At 44.3% G+C, this 13,611-nt stretch overlaps 1 protein-coding gene across 1 annotated transcript in view; it reads right to left on the reverse strand.

Annotated features, from left to right (window-relative positions):
• cald1b (caldesmon 1b) overlaps nt 1-11,458 on the reverse strand; it is a gene marked incomplete at its 5' end in the record, with an annotated part of 13,754 nt that extends 2,296 nt beyond the window's left edge. Inside the window, 13 exons of the mRNA XM_080842621.1 lie at nt 19-87; nt 1,567-1,662; nt 1,846-1,995; nt 2,266-2,353; nt 2,542-2,585; nt 2,680-2,817; nt 3,345-3,591; nt 3,779-3,846; nt 4,021-4,056; nt 4,239-4,793; nt 5,134-5,587; nt 6,064-6,177; nt 11,373-11,458. Coding sequence (XP_080698747.1) covers nt 19-87; nt 1,567-1,662; nt 1,846-1,995; nt 2,266-2,353; nt 2,542-2,585; nt 2,680-2,817; nt 3,345-3,591; nt 3,779-3,846; nt 4,021-4,056; nt 4,239-4,793; nt 5,134-5,587; nt 6,064-6,177; nt 11,373-11,458 — 2,145 coding nt within the window. The remainder of the gene's footprint in view (nt 1-18; nt 88-1,566; nt 1,663-1,845; nt 1,996-2,265; nt 2,354-2,541; nt 2,586-2,679; nt 2,818-3,344; nt 3,592-3,778; nt 3,847-4,020; nt 4,057-4,238; nt 4,794-5,133; nt 5,588-6,063; nt 6,178-11,372) is intronic.
• Between the last annotated feature and the right edge of the window lie 2,153 nt (nt 11,459-13,611).

The raw sequence follows: 13,611 nt of genomic DNA on the forward strand, positions 1-13,611 counted from the left end.
TAGTGTATGACTTCTTACCCTGCCTGTGGGGCCGCTCTTGTTTTCCCACAGACTGCGTGGTTTGGTGCCCTCAGCTGGGTTTGGATCCTAGAGGGTGAGTAAAAACGACCCCTGTTAGTTTCCACCGGGTCATTTGCACAACATCCAACACCCCCTCTCCTCCCCTGCCTGCCAGGGAGGCCTCTGCCCTACTGGGCCATCCCTGGCTCTCTGGCCGGGCTTTAATCACGGGTCACGTCCTACTCATACCTGTGGATGCTCATGAAGAAGGGAAAGCAGAGAGGTACAGCTCGGGAGATAAACTAAGGGAACTAGAGCGCATCAAGGAGGCATGCAGAAAAGACAAACAACAGTTAAAGACACAGTGGGTCTAAAGAACAGATTCAAACAAAAGAAAAGAATAAAATAGAGACAGTGTGGCGAAAAGCATACATTTGAGACTATACTGTGACCGTCACTGATGACTGTGCAGACTAAACTCAACGATACCATAATGGTTTGTGGAGCCCTGAGGAGAAACTGCCTGTATTTTAGGTTCATCTCCTCTTATTCTTCTGGAGAAAATCTGAAATGACTCTGTGTTGTTGTGCTACACCCCTTTTAACCACAAGAGGGACGTCTTGTATAAATAATGACCTGCCAGCAGGCCAAAAGATTTTTTCTAGGATTATTCTAGTTCTAGTCTGGAATATTATATGTAACACAAAGTTTTCATTAACAACGCGTCCTTTGAGAAATTTAAATATAAGCCAGCAAATTGTCCTCTCATATTCTGGACATGGCTCTATAGTTAAGTTCAGTGCATTTGTAATACAGAGCAGCTGTAACATAAAATATTATTTTTAAATTTTAAACAAATGAACAATCAAAACATTCTCCTCTTTCCCTTCTCAAATGTTCAAACTGATCACATATCTCCTTCCAGCTGGGTTTTTACGACCTTCCATGCTACCCATTCTTGCATCAAATTAGTTGTACGATGAATATGCTGGTCTGACAGTGATCTAGAGCGACCTGTGAGTTAATCTTAAAATAAATATGGAGCTGAGATGAAATATGGCCAGCTTGAGAGAGGGAGAGAAAGAGGGAAAGAGGGAAAGAGGGAGTAAGAGAGAGAAAGAGTAGAGAGTGGGAATGCCGCCACCTGGCTCGTGGTGAATAAATGCTTTGACGCCAGTGACCTTCCGGTGAGCTGATGCCCGGAACTTCCAGTCATTTATTCTCATAGGGTGTAAATGTGTCCATTGGTTTAATGTGCTTTCATGCACTGAATGTTAAAAATCTGTGTAGACCTTGTTATGTTGTTGTTATTCTGCAAAATGCTATCAACAAATGTAGTCACTAAATTTCATCTTTAGAGACCTTTTTACATTTACGGGTATATTCCTGTCCACTAGGTGGCAATAGATAACTGCAGATATAGTGTGAAACAGTCAGTTTAACCATTCATTTGCAAGTGCATTAAGCTGATACCACACTCGGGCATTTAACTTGCATCCTGAGCACACTTGCATACATTGAGAATGTGATTATATATGAGAAAGTGTAGGGTGAATGAATGTTTACAGCGGGCTTTGCTGGAGCTGTCTTATCAGGCTCTGGGGTTTTGGTTTTCCAGCTGTTGAGGCGACCAGCCACGCCTGTACTCATCCCAGATGTTTCCTGCACAAAGATGACAAGAGTTCATCCCCAATTAGTGGAGTTCAATGAAATGTAAGGCCCATACCTTCTACACTCTCCTCTCTTTTATTCCTCCTGCCTCCATTTGTACTCTACAAAACCGTCCCACTTCCCACTTCTTCTTTCTCTCCTTTACCCAGCCCCTTGCCCCCCCCCTTCATTCACCTTGCACTCTGCTTTCGGCGGCTCTGCTGTGGGGGTCGTTGGAGAGCTCTGCACGTTGCCCTTCTCCCACATGCTCTTGATATTCCGCACGCCGGCCTCTCCTGGCACATCCACCAGAGGGGACTTGGGAGATCTGGGCTCTCTGCTGCCGCCCTGCAGATCAATCATTATAATGATCTAAGTCATTGAATACTGAACTCACATAGGGCACGTGGAGGGTAGCTGCTGCTATTGGCTAATGGTAGCCCTGAGGACACAGAGCTCACATAGGGCAGTCTGGGGGGGTAGCTGCTGCTTTTGGTTAATGACAGCCCTGAGGATACTTTGAACTGCAACTCTTGTATGAAATGTGCTATATAAATAACGTCTTACTTACTTGCTTACTTACTCCACTGCTCTGCTATGGAGTCTGTGACTCACCTGAGCTGCGGATGTGAACTGCCCCAGTCTGTCTCCTATCTTGGTTACGGTTATGGGGGAAACATTATGAGACGCCCTCACTGAGCTGCTGTGGGGAAGAAGACAGGCTTATTCAGATGACTTACATGGATTGAGTGTTATGCAGGCCAAAAAAAAAAAGAATTAATATGCAAAACATGAATTACTCGATGCTTGTAACTCTCTGAAATACTGTATATCACATCCATAACATGAACTATGACAAACATTGAAAACATGAGATACTAATCACGTTACCTCTTCTGCGCAGACTTGTTCAAAAATTGAGCTTTCTCGCCAATCTAGCAAAGCAAAGAAACAGAGGGACACGGTGTGAAATTCAATGCAACTACTCTCTTTGTACTTGGAGGTCACTGCTGGCAGGCGTTCACCAACCTTTGAGGCAGGGCCCTTGGAGCCAACGCACTTGAAAGCTGCCTTAGCCTCGCCTTCTGTGCCATCTCCCTTCTGTCGTTTCTCTGCCGCCTCTGCTCTCCTCTTCTCTATCTCCTCTTTCATCCTCCTCTTCTCCTCCTGTGAGTCACATGAAGGAGTGGCAATGGTTAGGTGACTGATTTGCATAGCGCTAAAAGCTTGTCATTTCAGAATAAACATGGATAAGTGTCAAGTATCTTCAAACGTCATTAATTTATACAAATGAGAGTGAGAGAGCCAAGCCTGCATCTGCCTACCTACTGTTCCAAGCTCAGTTGTCACTGATATTTTTCGCTAGAAGTAATAATATAATAAATAAATAAATAATGGGCCATTCTGAGGGCCCAACAAATCAAACAAGTGCAATGATAATGTTGAAGATACAGTATATGTTGTGTGGTCAATGCCAGTTGGTTAAAGGCTGGTCCAGTGTTTTTTCAAAATTAACCTGAAGTCTATGCCCATTAGGAAACCACTGGAAACAAATCCTAAATGGAGCACGGCCAGACCCTATTCACAAGTGAATTTGGGTATGGTTATACCAGGCTAGAGAGAGCCCATCTACCTGTTGGATATACCTGTACCCTGTACCCACCCATCTCTAGTCCTGTAGTTTGGTAACTCACCTCCTCCTTGGCCTTCTTCTCAGCCAGCTCCTGTTTCTTCTGCTTCTCCTCTTCCTCCAGGATCTTCTTCCTCTCCTCCCTCTTCTTCTTCAGCACCTCCAGCTCGGCCTCGGCCTCGTGCTGCTTGGCCTTGATCTTTTGGAACTGCTCGCCTTCCTGCTCGTTTCGCTTCTTCTTCAGCTCCGTCAGCTTGCGTTCGGCCTCCAGCTCCTCTTTACTCGCCGGCTCCTTGGTCCCAACACCTCGGCTGGAGGGATACAGTTTGCACATGTGGAATATGCAGACACATACACATGCAGTCACACATGCACATACACACATACATATGCACCACCCACACACACACATACACACACACACACACATACACACACACACACACACATTGAAATAGCTGTGCGTTGATATTAGGTTTGTACATTGCTTTGTCTGACCTTGGGGTTTTCTCTGGTTTCTTCAGCTTTGTGGGGTCAGGAAGACTTCCATTTTGTTGTTTGATGTTCTGTTTTCAAACACACAGACACATGCAAACACACACACACACACACACACACACACACAGAAAGAGAGAGAGAGACAGAGCCAGAAGTGGGTGCAAAACAAAGACAAAGACAGTAGGTGCCTTCATATCCAGCACTATCTAAAATATGGCCCCATAAGGTGATAGTGTTCTCACCTGCAGGAAGGCTGGCTTTCGCTTTTCCTCGACAGTCTAAGAGGTTAAATTGAAATGGAAGAATGCATCAGAGCACACAAGGCAAGCAAGGATATAAAATGCTAATGGGATAATAAATTAAGCCCTGTGCACCTTCAGTAAGACACCATTACTCTCACTACAAGCATTGACAACCATTGAGAAAGATTTGACTGATTGTACTAACTAAGTGGCCGTACCTCTTCTTTTTTAAATTTAGATGCCTTTTCCTCCGCCTCCCTCTTCCATTTGGGTTTCTCCTCAGCCTCTTTCTTTGGAGCCACGGTCTTCTCTTCCACCTTCTTGAGTGCGACTGGTTTCTCCTCCACTTTCGCAGGAGGGAACTTTTTCTCCTCAACCTCTTTTTTAGCTTTCTGTTTTTCTTCAGCCTCTCTTTTCCATTTGGGCACTGGGGCTTCACTCTTTTCTGGTTTCTTCTCCTCTTTCTTCCATTTGGGGACTTTTTCCTCCACTCTCTCGGCCTTCTTCTCTGGCTCTTTCTTGAGCGGTTGAGGTTTCTCCTCCACTTTTTCGGCCTTCTTCTCCGGCTCCCTCTGTGTTGTTTTGGGTTTATCCTGGACCTTGGCCTTAGGCTTCTCTTGCTCCTCCACACTCACTGGAGCAGGTGGTGCCACCTCAACAACAGGCTTCACTTCATCCTTCTTCACTTCTGCTGGTTCCTCTTTGGCTTCAGGCTTTGTCGTGTCCTCCTCCACCACAGCTTCTGCTGTTGGTGGCACAGATTCCTCTTCTTCCTTTGATATAGAAACCTTATCTTCCTTTCCTGAAGTGGTATGCTTAACCTCTTCCTGCAAACACAAGAATGCATTTCCATTTGTCATTACCAAACAATACCCCAAATTGTTCGAACTATAATTAACATCACATGAATGCCAAACCTCATTTTTGCAATGGCTTTTTCTCATCAGTGGAATGGAAACACACGTAAGCTCCTTCTATGACCCTATCATGTACAGCTGCAGTACCTAAGTATTAAAAGCAACTCCTTTTAATCTCTTACCTGCAATACAAATGAATGTTTTTAGAGGTACTTAAGTGTGTTTAAGTGTATATGCAGTGTATATTGACTTTCACCTGCTCCGTCAGTTCTGGTGTTGACTTCTCCTCCTCTGCGTCAGCTTTCTCCTCCTCAGCTTTGGTCTCACTCACTGCAGCCACCACTACCCATTCCTCCTCCACTTTGATAGTTTCTTCTGCAGCGGTGCTCTCCTCTTCTCTCTTCCTCTCCTCCTCCTCCTTCTCTGTGCTGGAGCTGGTCTCGTGAGTCGAGACCTCATTATGGCTGGGTTTCTCCTCGGCTCCATCTCGCTGATGCTCGCTGTGGTTGGACGACGTCTCTTCCGTGCTGTTGGTGTCGGCGACGGTGGAGTCCAGCGACTTCTGCCTCTCCAGGGCCTCCCTCATCCGCCGCTGCCGCCTCTCCTCTCGCTTGGCGATGCGGTCCAGCAGGGCCTGGTCATCCTCACTGCCTCCGTCCGGAATGGCCATGATAGAGGAGACCAAGTCAGCCCCTTTGCCGTCAGCCACACTGCATAACACAGGAGACAGACACAGGAGACAGACACAGGAGACAGACACAGGAGACAGACACAGGAGACAGACACAGGAGACAGACACAGGAGACAGACACAGGAGACAGACACACAAGACAGACACACAAGACAGACACAGGAGATAGACACAGGAGCGCTCAGTCTGGATGTAAAAAAGGAGTTTAGTTAACCCATAGTAAACCAGCCCTTTCCATATATAGTCAGAGGATGGCAGATTTATAATGTGGATTGCGTTACAATAATGTAGATATGAAATGCATTTGAAATATCAAATTTGCCTGTTAGTACTTTGAATCACCTGTTGTGTCATCACCTGTTTGGTATAAAATATAAAAGACACATCATGCATGAGCTAACACGTCTGCTGTGGATGACCCGGGCCCTGTCTAGTCCTGGTCTCACTTGAGCTAACGCTGAACTGTCTGTGGTTAATATTACACGTAATATCTACCTGTTGATGTCGGAGCCGGTGGATTCTTCATTGTCTTTGTTGCGCAGTCTCTCCAGACGGGCCTGTCTCCTGCTCTCTCGCGCCTCCTCATCCTCGTCACCGCCCTGGCCTGACCTACAGCTCGCCAGCACCAGAGACAAGGGCAGTCAGTAGACTGACCAGAACTTGGACTTTGAAAAGTAAAGTGCAAAACATGATTCAAGATTTTCAGTAGGCTGAAAATGTTAGCCTTGGACTATGGACATCACATCGAGAGCACATACATAGATATAGAAGCTTTATCAGTATCATGAAATATCAACAGTCAACTGTTCACACATACGTATGCTTTACAGTGTTTATATATATGCAGAGGCAGAGATCTCATTTCGTTGTAGGGGGGGACAAAGGAAAATTGCAGATGACCCTGTTCCCTCCCCTCGCGACAAAGTTTTGCCATCTTTTTCACATGCGGATGACCCCGCCCCCTCCCCCTGCGACAAAGTTTTGCCATCTTTTTCACATGCACGGATGTAATAACCTAAATGTCCGGCAAGGCAAAATCCCGGCCGATTTTGGAACCCCTGCCAGACCCATTTTTTTGAAGGCCTCAAAAAGAGGACATGTCCGTGTAGAATTATATTTACAATGACTGTTGGGGGGGGGAACTTTATGCGAGGGCCCCCCCCCCCCCGGGATCTCCGCCTTTGTATATATGTATGGTGAACTTTTTACAAGAGGAGAGAATAAACACACACCAAACATGGGAAGCTGAATAACACACTTTGTATCTTAGCTCATATGCTAAGAAGATATGCATATACATGTATACATACAGTATACATATGGAATGCCTGAATTCCTTTTATAGAACTTCATGGGACTACAGTATTTATGTAGGAACAGCAAACCAGGGACCATGTCTACATTACAGAACTCCAGACGTCATGTCTAATGCACTAATATGACATGTCTGGTTACTACGTGTAAACAGTCAATCAATCCGCGCAATGGTTGGTGTATGAGGTATAGACAACATGCAATGCAACATGCTTTCACTGTTTGCGATTCATCTGAGTTCATATAGGGGGGCGCGTTCCTGTAACGTATACACTCATATGGGTAAAGGATAATACACACATCCAAGCCCTGAGGTTTTAAGCACAAGCACAGAAGGTTGAATGCCATTTGTCAGTTTTTCAGCAATATCAAGGTTGCTCTTAACACTGTCATGACATACCGTATAGCAGGAGGCAGCATCTAACCGCGCACCAATATTAGTGCCAACAATGAGGCCAGAATGAAGACATTATCCCGGCCCTGTTTGTCACCTTCTGTGGTGTACAGAACAGTCTGTATCATAAGCCTCTTTAACAAGTATTTCAACCAGTGTCTTAACTGGAAATACCACATGTATCTAAACAAATGTACTGTGTAGATAATGATCTTAGTGTGAGCTTAGTGTGAGGGCTTGCTAAAGCCAACTCATCCTTTATGATGATCTGCAGTGTCATCACCTGGATGTTGGTATGCGGTAAACCTTAACAGTGCTGGGATACACAAATAGAGAATCTGCCCTCAGCGTCCATACACCTTTGGGATAAACAACGACTGACCTCCTCCAGAGACAGAATCTGCCCTCAGCATCCATACACCTTTGGGATAAACAGAGACTGACCTCCTCCAACGACTGACCTTCTCCAGTGACTGACCTCCTCCAACGACTGACCTTCTCCCACTACATAAGAAACTTACAGCCACTGATATTGGATTGGAATGACCTGACCTGACCTCCCTTAAAATAATTGGCAGCTGGTATGAAGAGAGATGAGAACCGGCAGAGATCTGAACTGGACATCCAACCTGAGGGGGTGCTCTTGAGATTTCAGCGTACACTCTGACACACTTGGCATCTAGAGCAACTGCTGTGCCGTGCAACTACATGTTACATTTGCATAGTCTTACTGGCACACAGGTACACACACACATATGCCTAAAAAAATGCTATACTGTACACATACACACAGAGATCAGCTTCCACTCAGTTCTAAAGTCTTATGTCTCATTTGCTGTATTTCAGTGTGGGATATACTGTACTTCATCCATGATATCTGAATAGTGAATTCTCAGTTCAGTCTCAGTTGCTGTGGTGTAATTGCCTTTCATTTGGTTGTCATGTGTTATTTGTAATGGGGGACATTAATTGGCCTAAACCACTTTGCTGTCTAAACTGTCTGCAGCACATTATTTTAGTTGCACAAGGTCATTTTTCATGTCTCTTACTCAACGCACACAATTTCACACACACACATACACACACACAAATAAAGCAAGAACTAGCCATAGAGAGAGAGAGAGGAGGACAGGGACATTAGGTCACAGGAACTAAAAAAAATCCCCTACACGCAGACAAACACGCTGAACACAACATTCTGCCTCTATAGTAAAAACAAAGTGTTAACATTTCCACGCGTAGGCTGCTGAGGACCGAATCAGAAACACTTTCAAACACTGACGGATCTGTTCTCCACCGAAGCCTGTACCGGCTGCTGAGTCAAAGGCCTTATAAGGCCACCTGTGCTGTGGGAGTTGTCCGAGGCTGGCCTGAGAGCCACGCTCACCCTGCCTGTAAACACTCTTCAAGGAGAAGAGCTGGCCAAACACACAGTGTGCACCGCACAGAATCAGCACCTCAGTAAGATTTTTATCAAGCCAAAAATGGCTTACTGTTTGTGTGAGAGTCAATCTATGTCATTGCAGCACTTGTTCTGAAGACATGTAACTGTAGACTTCACATATAAACATATAACCCCCCAATCACTGGATTAACATGGTGCAGAGTCTATTGCCTGACTGCCAATGATAATCAAATGATTATGTGTATATGGTCACACACATACACAAACACACACACACACACACACACATACACGCACACACACATACACGCACACACACGCAAATCTGCTTCTGATGGAGTTTAAATTGCTTGTAAACCAAAGCTCAGTGATGGACATTTACGTGAGGCTGTGTGCATTATCTGACATACGCATTTAATTATCCAGATGACTAGGTTTCATACCAGAGTTGGAAACAAACTTTCCATGGACAAATCTTTTTATGGCCCATTGTTTGAGTCAGTCATATAAGGACTGCTGCTGCTGCAAGGGTTGCATTGCACGTTGAACTATAACAAATCTACATAGAATGCCATCTGTTTTTGAGGATACAATATTGTACGAAAACTAATGGGTCCACTGTACCGTAAGAAAAGACAATATAATATATTGTAATATTATACAACATATAGGACAATCAAGTGATGATTCCAAACAGGAAAATTACAAACTTGTTGTTTTGGCCTCATGACCTGAACCGGGAATAGGCTTTTTTTGGGCCTTCATTGAACAATGTAACAATGTATAAATGTAATTCCCAATAATTCAGCCCATTGTAAATAATGTCACGAGTGGTGCCACCAGAAAGTCACTAGGCTGAACTAAATCAACCAGACCTCACAAAGCCAGCTAAGCCACTGGGTGGGTGGGTTGGACGTGAGGAGACAGTCGGGGACTTCCTTTATAAGGAATGGGCAGGGGAACCCGTGAATTCAGGAGGCTTAAGTCTTTGGCAGCAACGACACAAACTTGGGACAGGGGTCGGTCCTTGTATATCTCCTGAAACAAACAGCCACAGACACGTGTGCAGACTACAGCATACAGCCACACCACCCACTAGCCTTCCCTCTCATTGGTCGGTGAGAGGTTACATCCCAGGCTCTAATGCAGTGCAGAGCCCAGGAGATGAACAAACTTGCTGTATTTCCATCCTTAAATGACATGAGGCAGATGGAAATTGAAAGGCTATCATGTTTACAATGCCTGCCCACCATGTGTCATCTTTAGCTTCCGCAAGTCCACAGTCAGTGTACACTCTGGGTTTGTTCGAAAACTATTAAAATGCTGTCTTTCACCTTCCCTCTCTTAAACAAGAGAAGGAAGGACTGTAGGATCCGTAAATCTGTTTCTTCTGGGTTTATAAGATACCTTAAAATCGCTGTGAGAGGGTCATTTTTCAAGGTAGCATCGATGCAGCCTTGATGCTGCCTATTATCCATAAATCTGTGCGCCAGCTCCCTCCGGCAACTACAAATTGTAAACAAAGATGGCGGACCAAACTCCGCCGACGGCTTACGCTGTGTTCCGTTTTCCCTACCTACCGTACCTACCGTACCTATACTTATACGCAGTACACAGTACACACTCACTAGGTACGCAGATTCTCAGCAGGTGAGTGCTGTTCCAAATCTAATACTCCGTGGTGCACTTACCGGAAATTACGATCGCGACAAGCCCCGCGTTCGTCTTTTTCGAGCTGAGCGGCTCTGCCTGGGTCCGCCTCTTCCGCTACGTTGACAAGATGGCGGCCGTTGAGAATGGACAGTGTACCCTGCTTCCACACTCAGCGTTTTGACCGTTATGAGTACAGATACGGGTCCTTTGGGTATACTTCTTTTCGACGCGGAAATGGGAAATCGGAAAACGGAACACCCTACATACTCACACTAAGGATGGTAGGTACGGTAGGTAGGGAAAACGGAACAGAGGGCTTGTTCTGTATGTAAATGTACATCTTTCTGCGTTTTCTCGCGTATATTTTTCAAAAGTTACCGAGAAATAGACACTGCACTATCCGATAACACCGTTATTGTAACCAGCAATAATGGTTGATGTGATTTGAGAGGCATCAGTCAGCCAACTTTCTAACATTAGCACGTTAGCCTACGTAGGATAGCCTAACGTTCTTTCAGCAAACCAACGTCACATGTTATCATACACGCTATCTTAAAAGTCCCTTCAAAAACAAAGTTTTTTTGAGATACCTTCACCTGTCTTGACAAGACACCAAGGTAGTTAGACAGCTATCTTACTTTTAAGAGTTTTTGTACAGAGCCACTGATCCACCTGCACTCGTTTTGAGGGCTGGGGTCAGGGGGCAGAGGTCAGGGGTCAAAGGGTTTCAACATGCTCAATGTACATGCAAGACTTACACACAGGTCACACCTATGCGTTGGAATGCGTTGATGCGTCAGGGTTAACGGATCCCCATTCACTTTGAATGGGGTGTCGTCATCCTTTACCGAACTGAATTGTGGCTCCGTTCAGTTCGGCAAAAGGATGACGTCACCCCATTCAAAGTGAATGGGGTTCCGTTAACCCTGACGCATCAACGCATTCCAACGCATATGTGTGACCGTCGTGTAAGAGGGAAGGAAAGACCAACAGAGAGACTGAGGAGAGGAGAGACAGAAGGGGAACTGCGCTGCTCACTTCTCTGCCTCCAGACGCATCTCCTCCCTCCTCTGCCTCCGAAGCTCACGGCGCTGCTCAAGGTCAAGGTCCTGGTCCTCTTCCATGATGCCTCACAAAAGCTTCCTGTGACCTGCACGGTAACAAACAACATGCATGTCAAATCCTCCTCTTGACAGTTCCTCAATAACATTCCCGCTTATCACATGTGCAGTGTTTGAAACAAACCAAATGATGTTCAGTGGTTACTGTGAATAATACAGGGACCTGTAGGGGATCCACTCCAATGTGTCAGGTACTTACATACACAACTTGGCAACAACTTTTTTTATGGATTCTATTTTCTCAGTATTTAGAAAATTAGCTAGAGCCAAATATTTTACAAGGGGATGTTTTGCCTAATATTTTAACAGTATGACAACTATGAGAGAATAATGAGGAAATTATTTAAACAACACGCAATTGTGAGTCTTTGAGGTACAATCCTTAAAACATAAATTAACAGACATATTTTGAACATTTATGGATTCTATTTTCTCAGTATTTAGAAAATTAACTAGAGCCAAATATTTTACAAGGAGATGTTTTGTCTAATATTTTTACAGTATGACAACTATGAGAAATTATTTAAACAACATGCCATTGTGAGTCTTTGAGGTACAATCCTTAAAACATCAATGAACAGGCATATGTGCACTTTCTTGTTAATACATACAAACCCAGCTCAACATGTGTACTCATGCACTGTCAAGCAATCTCATGTAGCGTTACCATGGTTATCATACTGACTTGTTTGAAACCCATTTAGGCTCCGTCCTGTCTCAAAAAGAATTAAATAAATCCTCTCCTGTCCTACCTTACTTCAGAACTACTTTAGTCCATGCACGGTCCTCCTGGGTATATCAATGAACCAATTCCACAGTCTGGTTTATATCGGAGCAAGAATTCCTGTCTGTACGTCTCCAAGCTTTAACTACCAGAAAAGGCAAAGACTACCTCTCTGTCTTTTTTCTGTCCCTCTCTAACTCCCTCACATCCTCACACTATCCATCCTCTCTTTCTCTTTCATGTCATCTCAGCCTTATAGTTTTTTCTTAATCTGCCTGCCTTTCCTCTGCCCCCCCCCCCCCTCACACACACACACACACACACACACACACACACACACACACACACACACACACACATACATTCCTCCTAACCTTTTCATCTCCTTCTTATTCTCCAGCCCTCTACTCCCATCGCATCACATTCTTTCATTCTGCTCTTTGCTTTTTTTCCTTTATTGAGGTTTTCCTACCTGATCTGGCAGTTTACCTGCTTTTTGACTCCTGCCTCAAATTCCTCTCTCTATCTCTTTTCACCGCCATGACACTGTGTCTACGTTGTTTATATCTGTCACGTTTACAGATAAACTCTGGATGGAATCAGGATTTTAGGGGAGTTGGTCTAGTTGATGTCTCTCTTGCACCCAAGACCAAAAGAAAAAACAGCCTTGAAAGCTTCACTGAAAAAACCCATCACTGCACAAGAACAGTTTTAGAAACTCATACCCTGACCCATTAAGACTAAAAGGATAAAAAAAAGAAATTCGTTGTCACTATCAAAACACCCAATAATACTTGCTATGCTATAATTCATCATTCATTCTGTGTGTTTGCAGAGAAAATATCTTAATGCTATCCAGATCAGTGGAGAAACACACTGAGACATTAAATGATGACATTCTGTTGGCTGGAATGTAATACAAATAAATCATGTTGCTTTTGTTCACACTTACAGGTTTTGTTCCCATGGCATAGATCAACATTACAGAACACATCCTATTTGACCTGAAGGATGTGTGTTGAACTTTAAACTGCTGTCCGGACCCTGTCAATCACATGCCAAGCCTATATGGATTATGCATTAAGCTAAAGGTACTACCATGCCCATTTCTCACTCTCAAATTCAAATTCAAATGAGCTTTATTGGCATGACAAAAACTCACTTGCATGCACTGTCCCACTGTACCTATGTGATACTCTTACAGAACTGTGTTTGTAGGGTTACAACTGGGGTTTTATAATCCATTGTACGTAAGAGGACCCCACACCTAACTGTCATGTAGTGGTTCTGTGACGGACTTGAATGTTTACAGACAGATTCTAATAGGTATATCAAATTGGGTAGTTTTTTAATGGCATAGAAAGCCTTTCTTGTTCTTGCCTTTAAATCATTCATGGCCAAGTTGAAATTACCAGTGGAAATGATTTTCAGG

This window comes from Sprattus sprattus (genome assembly GCF_963457725.1).
Source record: "Sprattus sprattus genome assembly, chromosome: 7".
Lineage (NCBI taxonomy): Eukaryota > Metazoa > Chordata > Actinopteri > Clupeiformes > Clupeidae > Sprattus > Sprattus sprattus.